This window comes from Oryzias latipes, chromosome 7 (assembly GCF_053564925.1).
Source record: "Oryzias latipes strain Hd-rR chromosome 7, Olatipes_Hd-rR_3.1".
NCBI classification, from domain to species: Eukaryota; Metazoa; Chordata; class Actinopteri; order Beloniformes; family Adrianichthyidae; genus Oryzias; species Oryzias latipes.
Window position 1 is genome coordinate 27585403 of NC_136243.1, and position 26399 is coordinate 27611801.

At 38.4% G+C, this 26399-nt stretch overlaps 1 protein-coding gene across 8 annotated transcripts in view; it reads left to right on the top strand.

Annotated features, from left to right (window-relative positions):
* LOC101156973 (forkhead box protein J3) overlaps window positions 1-26120 on the top strand; it is a 76206-nt gene extending 50086 nt beyond the window's left edge. For all 8 annotated transcript variants that reach the window (XM_023956503.2, XM_078950794.1, XM_023956507.2 and 5 more), the window contains 8 exons: window positions 5744-5845; window positions 8719-8877; window positions 14939-15149; window positions 17055-17297; window positions 20770-20871; window positions 22160-22420; window positions 22701-22793; window positions 24239-26120. In XM_023956503.2, coding sequence (XP_023812271.1) covers window positions 5744-5845; window positions 8719-8877; window positions 14939-15149; window positions 17055-17297; window positions 20770-20871; window positions 22160-22420; window positions 22701-22793; window positions 24239-24357 — 1290 coding nt within the window. In that variant the 3' untranslated portion in view covers window positions 24358-26120. The remainder of the gene's footprint in view (window positions 1-5743; window positions 5846-8718; window positions 8878-14938; window positions 15150-17054; window positions 17298-20769; window positions 20872-22159; window positions 22421-22700; window positions 22794-24238) is intronic.
* The last annotated feature ends 279 nt before the right edge of the window (window positions 26121-26399 follow it).

Here is a 26399-nt window from a genome sequence, read left to right on the forward strand (position 1 = left end):
AGAATAGGTTCATTCAGTCAAATCAGTTGTCCCGTCAGTAATCCTATGCTTTTAATTATCTCAGTAAAACCCAAATAAGAAAATAAATTTAGCTCTAATTTGAGGAAATCTGTATTGAGTGATTGTTATTGAATGACTTTATTGTATTTATTGGATCCTGGAGATCCCTCTCAGATATAGTTGCTCAACTGATCTTTTCTAAACGTGCACTCCACGCTGTGGTTGCATTAAAGGAAACCTGCAGTCATTTATCACAGCCTTCTCTTTTTCTTTCATCTCTGTCACTGTTTGCACCAACATGATCATTATCTTTCTATTCGTCTGCCACTCCGTCCTCCCCGCTTCTGCCCACATTGCCGCTTCCCAGACTCCAGAGAGCTCAGACAGACGTAGGCCGGCAAAGTGCACAATCACCGTTGCTCACTGGAGAAAGGCTTGAGGTAAAGAGAAAGAAAGGGTTCAAAATTGTAGCGAAACAAGACATCAAGGTAGACGGAGCGTAGAGGGAAATAGTCAAGCTGCAAGGGAGAAAAAAAGGAGTAAAAAGGGAGAGGAGGGGTATTCTAGTCCTGTGTTCCAGTTAATTACAACAGAAGGCCCCGCGGCTGCCGTTAGACATATTTTCTTCACCGCTTTTTTCTTTTTTTTATGTTTTTTATTACTAACATTAATTAATTCAGAGCCTTGTCATCTCGTCTTACATGGATGGCCCCTTCGAACCTTTTTCTTATGCCTCACTTGCTGCACTGCTCGCAGACACACTATGGGCTGTCACATGTGCTGAGGAGAAGCTGGGTGGTTTTAAGTGCTAAGATTCATGGTGTTGCTTTGCTGTGCACTAAAAATGTATCGGCATTTTAATATAGCTGTTGTTGCATTTAGGCTTCACGGCCAGCAATTTCAAGTTTGCAGTGGGATTAAATGTCAGATGCACTGCATCCATTTGTAGAAATGTACCTTAGTTACTGTTGCTCTCAGAATAATTGCTGCTTTTCTTCTCATGCAGGGCTTTCCTTTTTGCCTGTCACCACTCAATAAGAAAACTATTCTGCCCATGTCTTCAGTCTTTTTCCTTCTCCTCTCATGTCCTTGTTGTCATTTTTGTAAATGCCTCCAACAAAAACCTTCAACCAGGAGTTGATCATGATTTAAGGGTTGCATTGCTACCTACCAATCCTCTTACTGTAAGCATTTTCAGACAGGAAGCAGGTTCCTCTCTTAAACCCAGAAAGCAGTCAGACAAGGAGGAAACATATCTGTAAAATTCCTTTTTAAGGCAGTTTCTCATCGATCTTTGAGTAATTTCTCATCTCTTCACTCAGAGTTAACCCTGCGTTTGCTCTGATGAACATACTGCTGAATAAATTGTACACGGGTGAATAATGCATGAAGATGACTTGATTCATCTTATCAAGTGATGGGTCTGCTTCCCAGACTGTGTGCGACTCCTGCAGTTTACATCAAGTACGCCTCAACTAGTCTATATAGTTTCAAGCTCAAGGCATGCTGGGAGTTCAGGTGCTTCTCTGAGGATTAATAAACTTGTGGCACAAGGAAATTACTTTTTAGGTCTGTTACCTAGATATTCTTGTTCATGTTATAAAACCAGATAAAAATAGATATGCATAATAAACAGCATAGCTATTTATTACTGTTGATAATCTTTAAAGACATTATTTACCAAATATCTCTTATTTTAATACCACAAGGCTTCCATTTCACTTATTATTTAGTGACTTTCTCAAGGATTTAAAAATTCAATTAACTTTACATATCAATCGGAAAAATATGCTACACAATAATTTGTTTATTTTTGTATTTCATATTTATATTTGATCATTTAGCTGTGGTTAAGATAATAGGTCAAGTGAATCAGAGTCAGGACTTTGTAAGTTAAGAGCTGTGAGTAAAAGTTGATCTTTGCTTCCTCGGTGTCTGGTGATTCCTCGGTCCTGCAGGGATGCATTCCAGTCCTAAATTCCTTCTCAGAGCTGCAGTCTTATCAGGACGAGCAGCTTAAGTTTAGTAACAGATGGCAGGCCACCACAGCTGAATTAACAGATATTTACCTTTTGTCACAAAAAACCTTTTGTATGATGGAGGATAAAAAGTGTAGTTTATTATGTTTCGGTTGCAGTATGTATCATTTTTTAATCCATATCATTTTGATTTCCAGAAAAACAACATATTTACTGATCAATTATGTGCTCCTGTTTATTTTCAGGAGCACATGGGGGTGGGGGAATTTTCAGGGGGGGCTTTTTATTTTGGTTTAAAATGTTTTGAGTCCAAAAGGCGTCCAGACCACCTTAGTCACATGATCCCATACAGGTCGACCCCTGTACAGCTGCTGCGAGCTTTTGGGTTGTCCGTGTCCGTAGAGGGGCTGCTTCCTGCAGTTTCTTTGAGGCTTGTATGTCCACCTCATGAAAATGGAACGTACCATTGTTGTACGTTCAGTAAGTGTACTGTGGAGTATTTGTAGTAGTATTTATGACATAGGGGGGGATGCTGAAATACGGCGCCCTTCATGCGGCACTCCAGCTCCAGTAAGGTGCGCGTACTGGCTCCTTGTTGACTGCACACAATGCTGCACACATGGGGTGTGCACGTGATACGTAAGTGGCCGTAAGATGCCCGTAGGATACCCACAAAAACAATGATCTGATTTCCGTATTTCTAACAGCCGTGCTTCGTGCAAGGGACTCACAATGAGCGAGCATTTATCACATGAACATCACTATCGAGCTTCTTGCGCAATGCATAAGATAGGAGGATGGGGGTGTTTAAAAAAAAAAAAAAAAAGGAAGAATCTTTACGACGTCTCACTTTTTTCCCCCCTTCTTACACTTAAGTGTTTACTACCACCTGATGGCTGCAGAATGCCCGTAGAAAAGTATGTGCATAAACATTTTCGCCTTGTGGCCTCACCGGGTTGTTCACGATCTTAAAATTTTGCCTGGGTCGCTGCGCGCCTCGTACAGATTTGCCTAAACATACATATACATCTAAATAGGTTTTTTTTAAACCAAAATTACTGTAGATTTTTGATTTGAAGACCAAAATTAAAATAAAGAAAAAAAGCCTGTCTGAAGCAAAGAAATAGGGGTCAATCGGTTGCTGAAGCCTAACCAGCTACTGAAAGGGGAAGGTGAGACGAAGGCCTGGAGACCCTGAGACCAACACACTCATGTTCACACTACAGGGACCATTTTGGAGTCCTTAATTAACCTATTAAATGTGTTTTGGACTGTGGGAGGAAACCGGAGTGCCAGGAGAAAACCCACGCATCCATGAGGAGATCATGCAAACTCCACACAGCCAGGATTCAAACCAGAGCTGGTCCGAATCTGGACCCAGACGCTGGGTTATGCAGACCTAAACCCGGACCCAGATCCAAACTTGACGCAAAACTAATACAACGGTGCAGCTCTTGTTGTTGTTAAAACCAGCACATTCTCACTCCCTACTCGTCATGTATGGATGCATTTTCGGGCCCCCCTCCGTGTCCCTTTTTGATGTTTTGGGTGTCCTTAATTTGGTGTCCTGCATTTTTCGACGTGCTGCATGGTACAGGGACACAGACAGGAAAAAATGCCTACGCTAACTTTAATTCTTTCTGCTTTTTTATTTTCTATATCAGACGGAAATTTTAGTTTGGAAAACTACTGGATTCTGTTCACCACATCCGCCTGTCTTGCCTTGTTGCGTGAGATAAAGTGGCTGCTCGCTCGGAGAGCTAGCTAAGTTATAAGTCCAAAGCTTAAAGTTCAACAAAGGTCGAAAACAAAAGCCAAACAAAAAGACATGTTTGGGAAGTTTCTTTGGGGAGAAAAGAGCCAGTGAGGAAACTGAAGAAGACAAAACCAGGAGTCTTCTTCAACACAGTCCCTTGTGTTTTATGGTATGTGACAATACATAGTGTCAACATTTTTAAATTGTAATGAATTCATTTGAAGTGAGAGTTGGATATAAATGACATGCAGATGTGCCACCAATCCTTGGCTACTTAAAAATATATTGCACTGAATATTTAGTCATAAGTTTTGTTCTGGACCTTTAAGAAATGTTTTCTAACTGGACGTCTTTAAATTTTAGTTGAAGCCCCCTGGTTTAGATAGTTTGGGGACAGCAGGACATTTAGATACAAATTGCTTTCATTGGTTTCATTGCATTCAGTTGCACATATTTGACATGGTTTATTTCATGTTTTATTTCAAAATGCAAAAGTTTAACCTCGCCTAGCTTTAAGTTCTCTGTAAGAGTTCACCACGCTTCTACCAATGTAGTCATCTTCTGTGTCTTTGTGAGTGTTTTGGGTCACTGGCACTCAAAGATTTTGGAGAACATCCAATAAGCATTAGCATAATAACTATAAGTTTCCTGGGATGCATTTAGGTTTTGTTATTGTGGTGGGAAAATGCTGTGCTCATACATTACATATCCCCTGATATCCTTTGTGATCTCAGGAGAAATTGTGTATAACATAAAGGAGAAACTAATTAACACAGCTGCACAAGATTTCTAATTAGTTCTTCATTTTATATTCAGTGGTGTGCTGGGACCTGGAGGACAGGGCCCACAACTGTCAGCCTAATAAATAAATAAATAAATAGAAAGAGAAATAAACATTAAGAATATCTAAAAATATAATTAAAAAGATAAAAAACACTTACCTGGCATTCCTGAAGCGTCTGCAGCTATTTTGAGACTAAAAGAGGATCTGAAAATGGCTCTTATTTCATTTTCTTATAGTATCATAAATATAAATAATTTGAATTTTGTATTTATACGGATATAAATATATACCAACTGCATAGAGTTGGGCGATCAACCAATTTGATTGATTCATTTAAATTTGCCGTTTTAGGAAAATGTATTTTTGGGAAAGTGTGGATTTATTTTCTCCCAGCATCCTGCTCTCTTGGGCTTCGGTTTGGAGTAAGGTCAGCCCGCCCGTCTCTCCCAACGCACAGACATTAAAATGGCAATGAGCAAAGGGGAGCTTGTTCCCAAAACAGAACAGTTTCTTCAGTTATGTGGAACTGGTTCTGGACCTTAGACTGCTGCAGAGCAACAAAACACACAATCTGTTTAAAGGCTGTTGCTACCACTAAGTGGGAGTACGAGGAATTTGTTCTAAAACTGAAACAGAAATACGTATTTAGTTGCACTTTAAATTCAGGTGCACTCCCAAAAGAGATGTTAAAGCAAAAAAAAAAAACGTTTGTTAAATATAGTCTGTTGTTTGTCTTTTTTGATTAAAAAAAATAACGTGAGAGAGAAAAAAATGGTTTCAAATCAGAAATTACAATTACCGGTACGAAGCCCACTGTTGTTGTGAATTTGGGCTATATAAATAAAATTGAATTGAATTGAATTGAAATCAAATTTGGTGCAAAAAAATTGGAATTTAATTTTAAGCCGCATCTACTGCTGCAACAGCCTTTTCAGAATTTGACATGGAAGCAGAATTATACCAGCAGAGTAGCTACCACTAGGAGTATAGAACTAAAACAGAGCATGTGCAATCTGTCAAGTTGCAGATCACCATGACACATTTGACACCAGCTAAAATTTCTTCAACCTTTTCATGTTGATGCCTGACTGCAGACACGCTTTGATCAGTGAAGTTAACAGTACAGGTACAGGGCTCATTCAAACTGCAACTGTAACTCAGTAAAATTTGAACGTACCTTTTTATGCAAAGATGTTTAATCTGGTTCTTTTGCTTCGTTTGCAGGCCTCAGCCCCTTATAGTCTGGAGTCAGAGTCTCTGAGAATGGACTGCATCATGTCTGGTGGGGCGTCACCAACTATGGCTATCAATGCTGCAACTAACAAGGTAAAACACTTTGACTGAGATCATTGGAGACGTTGTACTGGTGCAAAATGAGTACTGGAACAACCATGCAGATGCAGCACACTTACTGTACCAGAGATGAACATCTAATGACAATAAAACGGTTAAACTTGACTAATTCTGTAAAATAATCAGCTTTGAATGTAAAGATCTGTTGAAAGATCCACTGAGATCATCCTTTGATCTACCATATTTTCAAAGTGTTCCCAGTGGTCTTTTAATAATGATTGTACTGCTTTTAGCCAAAAACGTACGTTTCCTGGTACATAGTTTTTGCAGGGCAGCAGTTCATTAGAGATTGTCCTCTCAGTTGTTCCAAGACCATTGGCGTGGAACAACCCCGTACCCCTTCGCCTGGAGTGAAGCAGGGAGCTTGTGGCCCACCCAGCATATTTTCAATGTCACAAATATTCTATTTTTCAAACTGCATTTTTTATATGCGCCCGATTAACAACAAATGCACTTTTAAGCCTAAATTTCTTTCGATATGTCTTCATTCTTGAGAAAAAGGATAAAAGAACACCATCGGAGTGGGTCTTTAAAATAAATTGGTCAAGATACTGTTGAAGTCAAATCTATTAAATTTTACCATTTGAAATTATTTCACATTGGAAACTTATGAAAGATATAAGAAAGCTACCTGAATAGAATCATATGTATAACAAGAATTTCTGCCTTGATAATTAATCAATTTCCTCCTTCTGGGATCAATAAAGGTTCTTCTCTATTGATTTAACCCTTGTGCTATCCTAGGCACTTTGACATTGGGAGTTGGGTCATCTAGACCCACTAAATAGTGCGCTGAACTTTTTTCTTCAATGTTTTGTGATCTTCACTGGTGTCCATGGATTACATAAAATCCTCTTCACCATTATCCATCTTTGTCATAGGGAGAACACGTCAATGGTCATCTTGACCCCATAGGATAGCACAAGGGTTAAAACTGCCACATTTTTTATTGTTTTTGCCCCACTTGTATCTCCCCCATATGACAGTTTCAAGTGAAATCCAACTGCATTGAGACTACATCATTCAAAAGTTGCCTCACTGCAAATTCAGGCTAATTCTGGGTTTTGTTTTTAATGTTTTTCTATGTGCACAGAGAAAGAAAAGCGTTTTTTGTGGAAGTTATTTCTGGAAAAAACAACTGCATCCACTGCATAACTGTTAATTAGTTTCAAAAACAGTTCTACTGTCCTTCACAGATGAAATCAAACCTTTGAGTTTTCCTAAGCCTTTCAGAGCAAATTGTATCCATATATATGATAATATGGTAACGTTGGCACACTAAAGAACACATATTTAATGAAATAAGAGTTATTTCAGTTTTTCCTACCAGGGCTGGAGTTAAGACGATCAAATTCATTCTGATACATCCACTTGTAGACAACTAGATCCATATACGTCTTTATTTTCATCATCTGACCTGGCATCCTGCTCAAAACTGTACGGCTGGATAGCTCCAATATTGCTCACCATTTTCATTGCACTGATAATGTTGAGTCAGGTGAATTTCTAATGAATGCCTGCCGCTCTGCAGAAACAATGGCCTAGAAAATGACACAGGTTTTTTGATTTTGGCTAAAAATGGTATAATCATGATTAAAAAACCTCTGGGAAACCTTTGACAGTATTTTAAAAGATGATCAAAGGGGGCCTTTAGAGTTAAATCTCCTTCTCTGATTTTCATCTTGAGAAGTGAAGACAGTGCTGTGATTTTTACTTTAAACATGCCTCTTAAGGTTTGAGAACAATGTTGGGTTAAATGTTTTGCACAATGACTCAAGTTGAAGCCTTTGCTAAACCAGCCATCAGGTGGCTGTTCAGCCCACAGAACTTCAACCAGCAACAATTTTTTTAAGAACATTTCAACAAACAGCAAAACATTTTGACTAGTGTTGTTGACATTCACTTGGTGCTCATTTTTAAGCACAATAACTGGAAAGGCTCACACATGACGCGCCTCATGGAGGCAAACAATGACTCAGAGCAGTGAGAGGAAGACCTTGATGCTAATGAAGCCGATGCTAACGTCAATGATCGTCGCCCACGTCCAGACAGGTGGCATCCTGCAGGCGCAGCAGTGTGTCATAGTCTTTTCCCTGACACGTTTGTTCACTGTGATTCTGTTTGCAGTGGGGAAAATTTAGTGACAATCACTATTATGTCACAAAAATCCTAAAAACTTTTAGTGTTATTATTAGTTGATCGTTTAAAATTCTTAGTTTTTTCCCCCCTTGTTTTTAAGCTATGGTAATTTTACATGTATGCTAAAATGAAAAAAAACAACTTTCATTTTTTACTTCAGTATCAGGAGTTTTCTTCAATGCAAAATGTACCAAATTGACTGAAACATAAAAGCAGTCATTCCTGGAAAATACTTTCTTTTTTCCCTTTCTACAAGATGTTCCAAAGGGTGGAGGACTGCCCCAGAGAGCCTTTACAGCTGTCTTACCCAAAGGCTATGTTTTCACATTTGTCTTTACAATTAAATGTTGCCTTGAGGTAACGCTGGCGCTCTTGTCTCACGAGTCCTGACAATCAAATAAAACAAAAGGAACATGATTCAAATTACCCCGAGGCGCTGATTTTAAGCCCTGTGTGATCTGTCACAGCAAGACTATGATACAGCTCCAAAGACTCAAGGTTTTTCTCCTCAATTGATATATTTGACAGAAAAAACCCAATTCCTTTTTAAAAGAAAATGCAAAACAGGACAACAGAATTTAGTTTCATTGGTGTGAGGGAATTTCAAAGGCTATAAATTGGGCCACAAGGGGCGATGAAGTCTTCAGTTGCTGCCACTGAAGGTTGTGTTAACATGGCCCTCTTCTGTGTGTTTTGTGTGTGTTCAGGTTGCTCTGTACAACCCAGAGGCGGAAGGCAGCGAGAGTCCTGGGAGTCTGGGTGGCAGCTTGAGCAACAGCCTTTCAGAGCAGAATTTGGCATCAGTCAACCTTAACAGCCTCAACAATGTCGTCAGCAGCGGCAGCAACGTACAGAGCTACCCACCTGTAAGACCCCCTGTTTTTGTGGATGCGGTTTTAATGATTGTTTGTAGGAGCGTGCTCACTGCCCAGGAAGTACAGCTGACTGTCCGGGAACAGCTTGACCAGGGATTTCACTGTGTTCACCTGTGGGATTTTTTCTGAAACTCTTTTTTTTTTTGTTTACGTATTATATATTCAGCATAATCTGATGACTCATTTTGAATCATGTGTCCGTGGAGGTGGAAACCACTTCATGACATAGACTCTGAATCAACAGGTTATTTATTGTGATTTGCTGCCTGATAATCACCAAAGTAGAGTTTTTTGAGACCACTTTCAGCCGGTTTGGTTAACACCAGAGGTCCTTGTCTTGAATAGTTTGCTTTGCTCAGTTGCTGTGAATGCTGAACCCTTATATGCACAAAATTCAAAAATACTGGTTTCCTTGCAAGTGAACTCTGGTGTGGCTCACCTGTTAGATGGAGATGGAGCAGCAGACCAAGTAGTTTAAGTGAATCGAAGAATTGGCAAATTAAGCATGAATAAGTCAGAATTCAGTGTGATTACAAACCTAACAGGATGGATAGTTTCGTATCAGAGCTCATTTAAATTAAGTCTGCTGGACTTATCTTAAGGGTGTGAAAGAATCATTGGGAGAACTCATGGTGAAGAAGAGGGTGAGGTCATCCAAAGCTTTTCAAGACATGGCTTGTTTTGGATGAAAGATTTGATTAAGTGAAACATAATTTTTTGTTAATGTCTTTAATCACTGACAATTTCAAATGAAAGTACAAATTTTTTTTTCCTCTAGCGGAGAGTTGTCATCATCAAACCTGAATTTGTACCAATCCTTCCTGTGAAATATGAACATTTCTTGTGTTCAAAACTTCTCATCCTTCTTGGAATAAACAATACCAAAACATAAACAGTCATAGAGGTTTGGCTATGTCAAAAGTGTCTATGATAATGGCCTTCGGAGTGTGCATTATCAGAAATTAACGGACGGTTCAGGCGTCCACCCCGTGCATTATTTCTGATAATGCAGACTTTGTCGGCAATGATCCCTTACATTTACAAGGGGTGGGAATAAAACAAAAGCCTCTCTTCATTCCAACTCCTTTTTGAAGTAAACCATAATGTATGTGTAAACAAAACGAAAAAAACAAAAAAAAAGCATTACTGACAAACAATTGTCGAAAAATAGAATATAGTATGTAAATATGTGCTTTGCTTAGTAGTATGCAAGTATGTGGACAGACTCTAAATTATTTTTTTTTTTAAGTCAGTGTCTTAAAGACACATTTTAGAAGTTTCTGTCCTCATTTAGCTAAACGTGTTAAAACGTAGTTGAGGAAGGCAGAAGTAGCAGAATCTTGAAATAAAAGTGCTTTGTTTACTGTTCTGAAGGGATGGAGGTGTCTGCAGAGGAAGTGAACTAACAGATTTCAGATAGCCCACATCTACATTTTATTTATTCATTTGCATTTTCTAATTTGTGTCACAGGGGAAATCCTTTTTAGTTAGAATGCATGTCAAAAAAGCGTGCATTCATTTTGTGGAAAAACTTTTGAAAAATGTTTTTTTTGGTAGTAGTGAATCTGTTCCAAATCTGAAAAACCTGTGTTCCTATGACCTTTCCTGTAGTGCCTCCATCAGGCCAAAACTCAGACTTAGCATCTCAAAAGAAGCCCTTTTCATGCTCTCATTGTCAGCAGTCTGTGCTACTCCCTCCATTCATAATTTAGCCCATGTATATTCATGCTAGCAGAGCTGAAACCTGTGGGAGTGAGATCGTGCTTGGCATTTTGGCTCCCTTTTATTTGAGCTTTTATTTCCTCCAAACCCTTTTCTTCTTGCGCTGCAAAAGATTTTCTTATTAAAAACCACTTGAGCCAGATCTAAATAAGATAAAAGTGAAATTATATTTGCCAGAGCTTGTGTCTGGTTTTCTTAAAGAAATTCGTAGGCTTATTTTTTAAAGCCAGACTGTTGTAAAACATTTAGACTAAGAGGGTAGAGCAAATCCCAGCTCTTCATTACTTCTGCTTTGGAACCAGCTGCTCACTTTTTATGCCATCAATCATTTTATCTCACTCACCTCCCACCTGCATTAGTAAAGGTCAGTGCAATCTCGTCTCGTTAACCTCTCATTTAGCGAGGACATCTTCTGTTATTCCTCCTCCCTGCATCACCTCCCTTCCCATTGTCTCAGGCCTGGTCCTCGATGATCAGGGGTAGTTCTGACTCATTACCTGGTGCAGGTGATACCCTCCTGACTGATGGTGATTACTAGTGGCATCTCTAGCAGAGATCTCAGACAGCCAGCGAGGTTTTCTGAGAAGCTGCCATTACTGGGTGAAGGTAGATGTGTGGGTGATGCGTCACAGAAAGTTGGCTCACATTGGCTGAGGCACACTGATCACAGCTGATCAATTACTGGAGATGCCTTAGTGGGTGCTGAGACTGCTGGTGAAGGTGATGGTGGAAGATGGGAGGAAGGCACAAAAAATTCAGAAAATTTAAAGACAACAGGTTGTTTTTGTCAATTTAGAAAGAATTTAGTGACAAAAATATTTATCCTCATTGGGGACTCACTAGAACCTTTATAGGTAAAATTATTATCTTACATGAATTCTAAATTATGTGTTTTTTGTTTTGTTTTAGATTGTAACAGTTGAAGCAATACTAATCCAATACTGATAACCAATCATAAACTTTAAAGTGTATTAAAAAGAAGGGCTTATCTGTATCAAAATGTTAAAAGCATGGGTTTTTGTTGTCTATCAGAGTATTTCAGAAACTATTATGTAAAAAATGGAAATTTTTCATTCATAACCCTATATATAACCATTCTTTTGTTTGATACACGCATTTCTGAGACCTTTTTCTCATTAGCATGATCTAAACTTTTCTCAAAAGCCCATTGTATATCACTTGATCCATGTTTTCTGCCCTGTAGTTCACTGTCATTCCACTAGAGGCAGTAAAAGGGATTTTCCTGCTCATTTCAAAATGACTGCTTCCAAGAAATCTCAAAAAACACTTTCGGCAGAAAAATTTGCAAATTGTCCGTACTTTGGTAGGAATAACACATCTTTTGTTATTCTTTTTTTAAATGTTTTATGACTACTTGCTGTATCGAAAGAATGCAAATTCTTTTGATAATTATATCTTTATAGTACAGTTACACCATATTAAAACGCTTTGTTTCAAATGTTGTGATAGTGGGTGGAAAAGGTTGTTTTTTTGTCTCTCTGAACACTCGCATCAATATCTCTGCATCTTAAACTAACATTGTCCTAAGCAAACATTACAAATCACTCAACATATCACAAAACTACGTTCACATTGATACTTAAACGCGCTAAACGCAAATTCTTCGGCGCACATTTAGCTCATAGTATTCATGTTTGACAAGCAGGCAGGTGCTTCTACTTCTTTTTCCACTGTTTACTAATGCATGTCCGCCGCCTACAGTTGGAAGAGGCTTGGTACAAAATGTTGGAGTGTTGCAGATCTCGATAATCTTGGTCCAGGCTTCTTTCACGGCTCAAATCTGATATATGAAAGACTTGTCTTGATGTCATGTAATTCCGGCCAGGCACAAACCACAATTATAAATTCCTCCTTCGTGATTTATTTTTATACATATAGAACTTCCATAAATTAAAAAGGACGCGTGAATGCTAGAGTTTGAAACACATTTACCAAACTTTTTATTGGAAGTGGTCATTTGAATGTGCATTGCTCATTTTTAGCAGTTGGCTTTCCAGGGTTAACATGCAACAAAAAAAAAAAGAAACTTCTTATACCTTTCTAACATTTTGCTGTTTCTGTAAATGTAGAAATCTACAAACCCACTCGAATAAAAATCATGTTTTTGATGTTTTTACCATGGTTGAATTCTTTTTCATGATGGAGGACATATAGAATTTAAGCATAAACTGCATTTGTGAGTATTTCTTTATACAAATCATGGTCAACCAGGAACAGATGGAAAAAATGCCCTTGAAATAGTTCTCAGTTGTGACATAGAAACTGTGATGGGCGGGCCAAAGTCTCCATGCTCTACTCCAGGGGTGTCAAACTCATTTTCGCAGAGGGCCACATCAGCATAGTGGCTGTCCTTGAAGGGCCAGATATAACTTATATATGTAACTAAATGTAATAAAAAATAAATGCAACTACTCCTTAATGTTAAATAACTAATTTACTATAACTTTTTAAAATGACAAGTTCAGTTGCATAGAAAACATATGTTTGCTTGTTACTCTAGCATAAATCCTTTTAAATTTCATTCTGTCAGGTTAGGTTATATTGACAGTGTTTAAGTCCTAATGTATAGTTGCCCAATCCGATATTTCAAGTCTGATTCCCACTAGATATGAATAAATACACCAATTTTTATTTTTTTATTCTAAGAAATGTAAAACGTTTCTGCTCTTGAGGGCCACATAAAATGACATGGTGGGCCACATTTGGCCCACAGGCCTTGAGTTTGACACATGTGCTCTACTCTATTCTGATGCATCCACTTTCAGACAAATAGCTCCATTTAAGTCTTTGTTTTCCTCGTCTGAGCTGGAATCTGGCTCAAAACTGTACATCTGGATAACTCCAATATTGGTCACTTTTTTTGTAGCACTGCTAATGTTAGGTTGTGGTTGTGATTGGCTGTAAGCTAGTGGGAGTGATTGTAAACAGGATCGTGAAAATTACTGGGGGCTTACTTCCGTGCCAACAGTCCTGCTCACAATTCAGAGGCATGTTTCTGGTAAACCGCTGCTGCTCTGCAGAAACTATACGGCATTTATGTCCCAAAAAAATGACACTATTTTTTTTCCTCACCTAAAAACATCATAATTATGATTTAAGGACCACTGGGAACACTTTAAAATATGATCGGATTAGGACTTTAACTGGATGAGTTGGTTCACCTTATTGAGGCTAACATTCTCTTTACCCTTATTTATTCTGTTAAATAAATGCACTTTGATTACAACTTAATACCAACGATTCGTTTTAAGGATTCCTCTCATAATTTGTGGTTGCTGAGCCGATTCATAGTCAATATTAGTTCATTTCGAACGAACAGATTCACTGACCTAAAATCGATCCAGGACGTCTTTATGCAAAAGTTCAATCAGTGTGACTCAGAGATAAATATCTGGGTACTTTTTCCAGAATTAGTTTTTTTGGTCACATCCAAATAATCCAAAGGGAACATTATTAGAACATTCTAGCACACCGTATGGTCTCATGTCTCTGTAAGCTTCAAAGTGTTTGCACACATTGGACTGAAATGATGACTTGATCATTTTTTTGCAGTCACCACACGTGTGTTCTCCGCTATGATACAGTTGGTTGTTTTTACGTTACAGTAAAATAAACCTACACTGCCTCAATCTACACGGTATTTTTCAATATTGACTACAAGCGGTTTATTTCATTTTGAAATGATTTTATAAATAGTATAGTTTTATTCGGCTCAATTAACAGCTTGCATCAGACAGATCAATCTGATTGGATAAATCAATCCATCGATTAATTGTGACACACTTAATTTGTTGCAAATGTATGATGAGTTATAGAGTCCGATGGAGTGAAGTAGGAATGATCTCCTATAGCGGTTTGTGTGACAGCGAAGCTGCCTTAGCCTCTTGGAAAAGGTGCTCCGCTGACCATCCAGAACAGGATGGAGAGGATGCTCAGGATTATCCATGATGGATAGAAGTCCTCCTCTCCATCACAGCTTCAAATGTGTCCATTTTGGTCCCGATTACAGAGCCAGCTCTTCTAATCAGTTTGTTTACTGCTATTAAAAAGATTTACTTTGACGTAATTTGTCAAAGTGCCGGCAAAAACAAAAAATCTTTCACCCCTGGGGACCAGTTGTCGGAGTTATAGAGTTGAAATTTTTTGTCATTATTGTATATGTTGACGAGACATGTTGTTGCAGCTCTTTTTGTTTATTCATTTATTTGCAATAAATTCAGATTCTTGTCAGTGTTTCCTCATAACTTGGTTTCCTCTTGCTTTTTAATGCCCCTCTGAGTGGATCTTTTGTTCTTTGTGTATTTCAAAGGTGAGTAGCCACTCAGAGCCGTCATCCCAATCTCTGAGCCTCCAGCAGCCCGCCCAGCCTCCACCTCCTCCTCCGCCTCCACAGCCACAGTACGGTTTACCTGTCCCCGTGTCGGGGGACAAGCAGCTCTGTTTCTCTGACTTCGAGGACTTGAGCGCTTCCTTCCGCAGCCTTTACAAGTGTGTCTTTGAGCAGTCCTTTTCACAGCAAGGTGGGTGTCATCTCTCACAGTGGATCAGTGCTACTGTTTATTGTGAGCCTTTTTCCAACACCTTCGATGGCATGTTAGTTAGCAGCAAGACCATTGTAAACTTTCAAGTCAGGCTTTCTGCACATAATTAACAGACACTTTTAGGATTGCATTCAAATCCAGACACTTTAACTCTGCAGTCTTCTCAGTATTAACTTCCAGCATACATTGCTACCCCTGTGTTGTTTTTTTTAAATAAACAATGCTGTTCCGCATATCTGCATTTTCCGGTTCGTTCAGTCAAATGAGTAAAGGCAATTAAGAGGAAAAGTTGAACAGAAGGAGAAAAGAACTCACAAACACATCTTCAGCAGAGCGGCGCAAAGGTTTCTGCTGCTTTGATAGCAGCTAATTAGATTGGTGCTAAAGTTTGTGAAGCATCGCGCTAATTGCTTCCTGAAGCTTTCAGGTCACCAGGCCTTCTCCCTCTTGGATCATCCACCATTGTTTCACCCTCCTCTCACCTTCCTCCTCTGATTCACTTCTCCCCACACACATGCAAGAAGGTATTGTAACCGGGGAGATTGATGCGCTCTGTTGAGCTCCTCAACCGGAGCTTCAGTTCATCGTCTGACGTTCCTTCAGTTTGTGGTCAGGGGTGGTGCAGGCTGGAAAAAGTTAGACAATTAAAAAGACTCGTTGAGTTGTAGGAAAATCGTACAATGCAGAGATGTCAAATGATTATTAATTACAAGAACGCCATTCATGCTTAAATGTCAGACAATATTTTCACAGACTGGTCTGTACAAGGCTGTAGTGGGCATCAGATTATTTTTTCTATTTTAGCTTCACCTTCTCCTCAAGTTTTGAGGGTAAAGTTTATACATTACTTACATTAGATAGTTTGTAGGAGCCATTAAAAGGTGATATAAAATTTCTCTTAACCCAGAATTGTCAAAGTAGAAGCTGGACGCCAAGTTCAGCCTCGGCTGACTTTTTTAGGATACAACAGAAAAAGTTAAAAAAAATTATTAGCTAAAGAGCTAAAACTGGTATTTACTTAATATAATTACAAAGAGGAATCCAACTTTTGAACAACTTTATTAGCAGCATCCTCGTCATATTAGACAGGCTGTTGCGGGATATTATGGATTATTATGATGGATTTCTAAAAAAAAAGACCAAGCGACCAGACATGCGCCAAGAATAAGTCATAAGTGGTGGGGAGAATCCAGTAGTTTTCCAAAATAAAACTTCCTTCAGAATCAGATTATAAACCAAAAAAATGTAGGCCATGTTTTTTCTCTGAAGCCCGGTAACCAACTGTCCCACAGAACAGTACCCACCTACTGGTTTAGACAATACAATTTTAACACATTTGAATTATAGAAATTCACGTTTTTTTAGTTTAGCTACAAAAATGTTTGTTCTGACTTGTTATTAAGTGACATATTTTAAACATTTCAGCTCAGTTTTTAACAATAAGTAATTGGATAATAGACTTCAATTAATAATGTACTTTTTTTCCTGATTATTGGACCACTGTTGTTTTGTGTTGTGTGAGTCAGCAGCCTGATCTAATTCTATTTAAGTGTAGCAGTCTTGTCGTACACTGAACATTGCAGCCCTGCACTTTAAAAACTTTTAAGACAATGCAGTCAACAGTTTTTTGTTCAAATAAAACATAAATAGGGAAAATTGACTCAAAAGTTAAACTTTATTATCAAATCAGTTTTGCTAATTTTCTTTGCACAAATTGTTTTTATTATTTAGAAAAATACAAATTTGTTTTGTTTCTAAAATAAAATTGTAAATATTCAAACTTAAAAAAAGCTTCTGTGTTAATAAAACACAAAAGAAAATATAAAACATGTTAGTGACAGTTGTTGGAGCTTTTTAAATGTTTTTGTCCCTTTTCTCTGACAGGTTTGATAAGTATGTCATGTAACTCCAGCCAGCCGGCTCGAACTGCCTGCTCCTACCAACACACTCCTGCTGCAGGGAACAGCAACGGAGCCCTCCACCACCAACACAACCACTGCCACTCGCACCACCCTCACCTCTCACTGCATGCGCAGCACAGCCAGAGCCAGCAGCACTCCGCCCATTCCCAGCAGCTCTCGTCTCTGTCCCACCAGAGCCACGCAGTCCAGACCTGCCCTGCAACAGGTGAGGCTCACTTCTGGCTCACTGTAGTTATTTTCAGTCAATAGAAAGATGTGGGAATTTATTACCATTCTTTTGTTTTGGTGTGATTTACCATTGGATTGCACTGAGAGGGGGGAAAAAAGCAGCAGAAATCAAATTTGAAATTATGGTACCTCAATGTTTACCGGTAGATAGAAAGACAATCTTTTTTTTTTTTTTTTTAACTGAATTTAGAATTTTTGGAATTTAAATTGATTTATTTCAAGCAATAAAAGCAGAAAAATTAAAGAAGACATACAAACAAACTGCTTTATTTTTAGTATTTATGTATATGATGTCTTAAAATCACCAGTCAAATCAGGCACTGTACATTAAAAACTCAGAAACATTAAAAACAACACTAAGAGGTTAAAACAATAGGTAAAACGTATAAATAAGTGTCATAAAAACACATTTCTTGGGGGGGAAAAGAAAAAAGTAAAAGAAAGTAAAGAAATGCACTCACATTTTTATATGTATATGCTGTCTACTATTTATATACATCTATGTACACATACACATCCTTATGCATCCACATACAAATGTTAATGATGCCATTATAATTACTCTAAATCAGAAATAGACATATTTCCACTTTTATTTACAGAAATGTAATATTTATATTAAAGCACAACATGATTAAATTATAATCAGATGAAGTCCTACAACGTAAAACAAAAGTAGAGGACCTTGATAAACTGATCAGCAGAAAGCTGGTTAACTGATGTATTATGTTGTTTAACTAACAGCTCATAGTTCATGAGAGAAAAAAAGTTCTGTGACAAGATTATCTTGGAAAAACGCTTTTACTTCAAAACAGACCTTTCTTCAGTTTACCTTTGAGTCACTGACATTTCCATACATCACTGATACAACAGCTAACCTGGAACCAGCATTAAACTGATCATTGATCATAAGAAAATGCAAAGATGATATATCATCTATATAATTTCCTGGACAAAATATAACAGAAGGATGCTTTGCTGTGATATTTACAGTTAGGACCATAAATATTTGGACAGAGACACATTCTTTCTAATTTAGTTTCTGTACATTACCACAGTGAATTTTTTTTTTTTTTTTTTTTTTTTTTTTTTTTTTTTAACTTGTCCTGTCCAACAGCTAGGCAAACAGATGAGAGCTGAGGGCCTCTTGTGTTGGACATATTTTATTTTAACAAGAGGGGTTATTCATCTTCAGACAAACCAAAGGTATGTGTCATCATCGGAAAAATGTTGCAAGAAAATGTTAATACACCAAAAATTGGATTTTCATCAAAGACAGACACAAATAGACAGACCATAAATATTTGGACAGAGACACATTCTTTCTAATTTAGTATCTGTACATTACCACAGTGAATTTTAAATGAAACAACTCAGATGCCATTGGGGTGCAGACTTTCAGCTTTTATTCCATGGGTTGAACAAAAAAATTGCATAAAAATGTGAAAAACTAAAGCATTTTTTAAACACAATCCCTTCATTTCATGGGATCGTAAGTAATTGGACAAATGAAATAACTTAAAACAAAATGGTCATTGCTAACATTTGGTTGAAAACCCTTTGTTGGCAATGACAGCCTGAAGTCTTGAACTCATGGACATCAGCAGATGCTGGGTTTTCTCCTTCTGAATGCTCTGCCAGGCCTTTACTACAACGGCTTTCAGTTGCTGTTTGTTTGTGGGCCTTTCTGTCTGAAGTTTAGTCTTCAACAAGTGAAATGCTGCTCAATTGGGTTAAGATCAGGTGACTGACTTGGCCATTCAAGAATATTCCACTTCTTTGCTTTAATAAACTCCTGAGTTGCTTTGGCTGTATGTTTTGGGTCGTTGTCCATCTGGAATATGAAACGCCGCCCAATCAGTTTGGCTGCATTCACCTGGATCTGCGCAGACAGTATGTCTCTGAACACCTCAGAATTCATTGGGCTGCTTCTGTCCTGTGTCACGTCATCAATAAACACTAGTGTCCCAGTGCCACTAGCAGCCATGCACGCCCAGACCATCACACTGCCTCTACAGTGTTTTACTGATGATGTAGTGTGCTTTGGATCATGAGCTTCTCCACGCCTTCTCCATACTTTTCTCTTGCCATCATTCTGGTAGAGGTTGATTTTGGTTTCATCTGTCCAAAGAATGTTTTTCCAGAACTGTTCTGGCTTTTTTAGATGCTTTTCAGCAAAGTCCGATCTAGCCTTCCTATTCATGAGGCTCATGAGTGGCTTGCATCTTGCAGTGTACCCTCTGTATCTACTTTCATGCAGTCTTCTTTTTATGGTAGACTTGGATATTGATACGTCTACCTTCTGGAGAGTGTTGTTCACTTGGTTGGCTGTTATGAACGGGTTCCTCTTCTCCATGGAAATGATTCTGCCATCATCCACCACTGTTGTGTTCTGTGGACGTCCAGGTCTTTTTTCGCATTGCTGAGTTCACCAGTGCTTTCTTTCTTTCTCAGGATGTACCATACTGTTGATTTTGCCACTCCTAATATACTTTAGCAATTTCTTCCATGCTTTTTTCTGTTTTCTCAGCTTAATCATGGCTCCTTTGACCGCATGTCGTCTGTTCACAGCAAAATCTTCAAAATGCAAGCACGGTTCTTCTAATCAATTCCAGGCCTTTTATCTGCTTCACTCATAATGACATAACAAGAGAATTGTTGAACTGCCCACACCAGCCCATGCAATAGCATGGAAGTCAATTGTCCAATTATTTACGATCCCATGAAATTAAGTGATTGTGTTTAAGAAATGCTTTAGTTTTTCACATTTTTATGCAATCTTTTTGTTCAATCCATGGAATAAAAGCTGAAAGTCTGCACTCCAATGGCATCTGAGTTGTTTCATTTAAAATTCACTGTGGTAATGTACAGATACTAAATTAGAAAGAATGTGTCTCTGTCCAAATATTTATGGTCTGTCTATTTGTGTCTGTCTTTGATGAAAATCCAATTTTTGGTGTATTAACATTTTCTTGCAACATTTTTCCGATGATGATGAAAACATATACAAATAAAATTAAGCTTAAAATTGCATTTCTGAGTATTTCTTTATTCAAATCGATGTGAATCAGGAGCAAATGAAAAAATGATGTTTGAAAAATATCAAATTGATGTAGAAGTGATGTAGAAAATGCTCATGGCAGTCCTAGGAAACAACACATTTTTTTTTGTTTTGGCTTTAAACATTGCATCATAATAGTTAGAAGACCACTGGGAATGCTTTGAAATTGGCCTTAAGAGATGATTGGAGTGATTCTTTTAAAAAAGATGGGATTCACGGCAAAAACTGGCCCCATTTACAAATGAGTCAAAAATTCCTACCCCACTGGCAGATTATCTTTAAATAAGCATTCTTGTAACAAAGGTCTTTTATACGTAAGATGCAGTTTTGTCAGTGTAGATGCTTCATTATGGATTCAGTGTTCAGAAGTATATGTGCTGTGTTGCAGGCATGCCGTCTGACTGGTACCCCAACCTGGAGTGGCTGAAAGAGAGCTGCCGCATCGCCACCAGCTACAACTGGGCTGACATAGATCTTTCCCCATTTCAGGGTAAAACACACACACACACGCACACTTGTGCGTTTGTCTCCAGTCACATTTCAATCAGTGTGAAGATCTGAGCTGATCGCTGATAAAGCCGTCTGCTGCGGTCTGGTTCATAACACAAAGAGAAATGACGATGCCGATCAGTTCATTTAACGTGAAGCATTGTGAGTCCTCGCTGTGCTCGTGTGTACACTCACCCGTGCGACGCAGCACCATCATATTCAGTATTATAATAATTTAACAGTGTTGAACTTATAGCAGCACCCCCACCCCCCTCACTGCTGTGCAGACACACACAGACTATTGTGCATCTTGCCAAAAGTATGATGAGAATAATCCAATTAAATCCTGGCTCAGTTACAGCCTGTTATCTCAGTCTGCGCACAAAGCCAGAAACGTTCCTGCATTGGAGGAAGACGGCTGGTTCTGTAACACTTAGGCTGCAACTGATTTTCTCTGTCTCCCTCCACAATGCTTGACCTCCTTCGCTCAGATGTAACGCCTCCTCCTCTGTCTGGGCTGAGCAGGGACAGGATCGTCTTTGTTGCCACTAAACACAAAGCAGACTCAATTGATTTGGGAAAAATATCATACTGGTCCTTTCTTGGCTGTGTGTGTACTCTTTGTAATGTCCAAACAGGAGTTGCTGCCTCTTCCGCATCCTGCTCCCCCACATGTGAACATGGGAGGAGCGATGTAGAGTTTCTATTTTAAACACTGACAGCAGTTTGTTTATTTTGCTAACTTTAACTCACAAAGCAACATTTTTACACTGCAAAAACTGAATCATAAAAAAAAAGTAAAAAGCCCCTTGTTTCAAGAAAGATTGTCCTATGTTCTGTCTGAGTTTAAAGCTGCGATCACTCCGAATGCGATTCGAGTGGCAAATTTGCGTGGCCCGCCTCTCCTTCGCCGCCTGACCAAATGTGTTCATAAGCTCACCGCTGCGGCTGCGTGTGGGAGGAGCTACCAGCTAATGTTTTTAGCCTGATTGCTATATGGAGCGGTGCCTGTGTTTCTCATCTGCGTGCATGGAAAACTGGAGGGTTTATTTATTTTGCATGGGGTGGCAGCACCATGGTGTGGGATCTTTCTTCTTACTGTGAATACACATATATATTTTAAACGGTCATAAAACTCCAAGCAAAACGGTTTATTTATAAGCATCAATCATCTTCATCACCTTTATGTAAATTTATTAACAGTTCCAGTCACAAGTCTAATGCTTCGAATCCTCAAGAGGACTCAATCTGGATTGTCAGTGTGTTCTTTGCTTCTTTCTCTCTGCCAGGTCTGAAGGAGAGCATGCGACAGGCTGAGCTCAGTAACTGGTCCCTAGATGCAGACCAGATGGCTGACCTGTGTTCTTCAATTAACCAATTCTTCACAGCCACTGGGATCATCCCCCCTCAGGGTGGCTCTCATCCTCAACCTCAGGTCCAACACTCAACAGCAGCAGCACCGCTGCACTCCGCTCAGCCCCATGGAGCCATGCATCCAAAGTCCAGCCTTCATAATCAGCATGGGCAACATAACCAACACATCAGTGCAGGTCAGTCCACACGGCAGACTTTGCAAAACCACTAATTTTAACCAGCAACCTCACTGACCTTTGTGGAAGTGAAGCCAGTAGCTGCATGAAAATACTTTGGCAGTTTTTTTTTTTGTTTTAGAATAGCAACAAGACCCTACAAGAACAAAAAAATAAAAGATTGTGGCCTATTATCAGGCTCTTTAGAAAAAAGAAATCACTATTTTAATCTGGTTTAACAGAGTAAAGTGATTACTGTTTGAAAGCCGGGATGCTGATCTGAGAGTCTGCTCTTCCACAGGGAACATGTACATGGAATCCAGACAGAACATTTCTTCTGTGATGGGACCTCCTGGGTATCCTCACATGCGCCTTGTGGCCCCAAACATGACAGGTGACTGCTCTGCCTTTCTCTTTGTGGCTTTGGATAAAAGTGGAAATAGTGAACAATGATGTCTTGCTAACAAAAATGTAAAGTTAACTTTTACAAATATCTGACTGTTCCTAAGGCACCTTAGATTTGACTGTATTCCATATAGGGATTGTGTACACACAAAAACTGGAATTTATTTTTATTTTTTTACTTTATTCCCTATAACTACTAAATGTAGTTACTTTATGAAAATCACATCATTTACACTGAAAAAGATGCCCATGCAGCAAGTCACCAGATACCAAATCCTACAAACAAGGAGTCCCACATAAGCATTTTAAAAAGGAAAAATAAACTAAAAAGCTAGCTGTTTGATAGGATTACTAAAACGTGAGTGTTGTACAGCCTAAAAAAAACATTTGTTGACAGTTTTTATCTAATGATTTGTATTTTTGGAGTCTTTATATACTTGTGCCGCGCTTAGAAACCATTTGGTGGTTTAACCCCCCCCTAAACCAACCCCTTAATTCCAAATGTCAACCAGGGGAGGCCTTAGGTCCCATTTATTTATTTTTTATTTATTTATTTATTTATTTTTTAAGGTTATGTCCCATTTTTAGAGCCTTGGATTTGGACTCTTGACCTTCCAGTCTTGACCCATTGTAATAAATCCTAGAAAAAACTAGACCTTATTCTTCAAACATAAATCTAAATTGTGTTTCCAAAATGACAATGAATGCCAGACTAACTCATCAACATTTATTGGAATTAAAAAGACTTCTTTAAATCTGAGCCAAACATTACAGTGAAATTTAAGATTTTTTTGAGAATCCTAAATCAAAATTTGTCCAGAATTGGAGCAAAAGGATTTGGACTTAGTTTGATAATAATTTCCTTATTTCTAGATTTTGAGAAAAGGCTTGGAAAGATGTAAAGCAAAGAGAAGTTAAAACCACTGAAAACCTGGTAAAATATCTTGAAGGTCTAAAAGGAAGGTTTGAAATCTTTGCAAGGATCAAGTAGTTAGGAGTGCACCAGCCAGGGGCACATGGGGCAAACCACAAAACTCTTTAATTCCATGCACACTATTAGTGTTTTTAGTGAGAGGACTCAAGAGACACATAGCATTTTTGATGTCTGGAATTTGTTCAGAGACAGCAAAATAATCATTCAGCTCTAAAGTTTTCCCAGAGTTTTAGAAGATTACATTAGATTGTTGTTTATTAATACTCTTTTTTTTTCTTCTTTTTTTTTTTTTTACTGAGGCCAAGTTTGGAAAATCATTATTTTAAAAACATTCTAGTTACCTATCTCTATTCATTTGTCTTATAAATTCTGTGCTTTTCTTACTTCTGCATGTAAATATTTATTAATCTGGTTTTGCAACTGATGCACAATCAGTCCTAAAGTGTACACATCATGTGTATAACAGTCCCTTCCCCTTTTATTTTATTTTGGATGAACAGGTCACCCCAGCCAGCTGGGTCGACCCCAACAGAACACGCTGCAGTCTGGACACTTTCAGGTGAGGCACATGCTCGCAGACGACATCCAGAACGACTTCGACTGGGACTCCATAGTCTAAGCCGAACTCCGGTTGATGCCGAGTGGGACGAGCTTTGGGACAAACACATTGTTGGGTTTGAAAGTGGCCAACCTGCTCTGAACTCATCTGCTGGTGTGAAGAAACAGAAGACAATCCAACAGAAAGTAGGAGGAACATTTTTTTAAGTCAAGCTGGCCTTTTTTTTTTTTTTTTTTTTTAAATATATAAGTGGCTGATGATTTATGAGACAATCATGACAGGAGAGATGGGACAGGCCTGATCTGCTTGGGCTGAAGCCCGGATGACAAACAATGTCCTCCGTGTCAACAGGGTTTACTTGTCGCCAAGGTGTTGTCCCGTTTGTAAACCGTTTTCCTCTGTTCTTTAGCGATTTCCCTGCAACAAGTTTGCTGCGTGTCTGCAAAATGTCTCCACCATTTTTTCTTTCATATGTTCAAATATCCAACCTTTCCTCCTTGAATATTTTGTTTCTGGAGTACAGGCCCTTTCTATGCTGCCATACAGCTCCAAAGCTGCTGAAGTGATGAGTAGAGCACCACCTGCTGGTGCAAGAGGCACAGTTTTTATTTCATGCCCTTAGAATAGTCCCTCAGTCTCCTTCTTTAAGGATTTCTTTTGTTTTAGCGGTGGCATTAAATTCAAAAATATCCTCCCTATTGTCGTACCACAGTCCCACACGACAGTTTATCATGCTAAGTTCTCAGGGTGGAACGGTCAAACACACATCTTCCTGTTCGTCTGCTTTTACATGTGAGGTCAACCTGTGAGTGTTGGGATCCTGTTGGCTAACATCAAGCACACCTTCAACTGTCTTCAGATCTATAAGCTAAGACGCTAAATACTGGGAAGTGAAGATGAGAACAAGATGCCGGCCTGAAAGGTTAGGAGACGTGATCCATATTTCAAACTTCAGCAAGTTCAGGAGAAAATGCAAATCATTTCTGACAAGAACGTCTGTTGGAAGTTAAAGATGCCACACTTAGGGGGGGAAAAAACAAGCAGTTTTTGCACAGTAACAAACTGAATGGTGTCTAGTCAATGAAAAGCGAAGAAAAAGTAAAAAAAAAAAATCAGTGATTATTTTTATTTCTTTGTTTAAAAAGAAATTGAAAAAAAAGCTCACCTAGGGAGCAAAGACAAAATGTTTAATGTTTTGTTCACTGTGATGTTAATTTTGTGTGTGTACAGGTGTGTGTAGTTGTCTCTGATTTCGTTTAGTGCGCAGCAACAAAACAAAAAAAATGCACATGAATCAAATTAATTGCTTTTTATTTACACTTTAAGCTGCCATTTTTCATGGAGTCAAAAGAGGATCTTTAAATGCTGTTTGCTTGGAAAATCTCAGTGATTATTCAGGTGGCTCAAATAAATCTCACTGAAGAGAAAGAGGAGGAGGGAGAAGGGAAAAAAAAGAAAATACTTCTTATTACCATTTAATGCTGTAAAACAGTGACCAGCCTGTGTATATCCTCTGTGTTTGTGTTGTTGTTCTTGTAAATAACAGTAAGTTGCGCTTCTGTTTCTCCCCAAAAGCTCAGACTGATTAAAAAAAAAAAACAAAAAAAAAAAAAATCAGAAAATGTAGACGGTATTTTGTTACTTGCCTTGGAAGAGATGCATTGTGTACATATTTTCATTATATTGTAAATAGGTGATTTTAAAAAAAGACAATGACATTTGCATTTTGTGTGTCATGAATATTAATGTGTAAGGCGACTTAACGGTTCAAATCTGTTTAAGTGTTTATTAAAATGTCATGAACCATTTTTACTGCTCTAAAACCTGCATGTGCTGCTGTTATTTCCTCACCGTTTACATGTTTGACTTTTATAAACAGCTTTTATGATGTAGGACAGGCTGCCATGTGACACCTGAACACAGGCTGCTACACTGCAAAAAAAGAAGTAGCCTAGAAATGGGAAAAGAACACTAATCTTGAGAAGAAAATCACGAGAAATTAGTAAAATAATCTGTCCATGCATCCAACTCGAAATCTTAAAAATTATCAAAATCTAAGGGAGAAGTTGCACAACAGCATTCAGCATTCAAAAGGGGAAAAA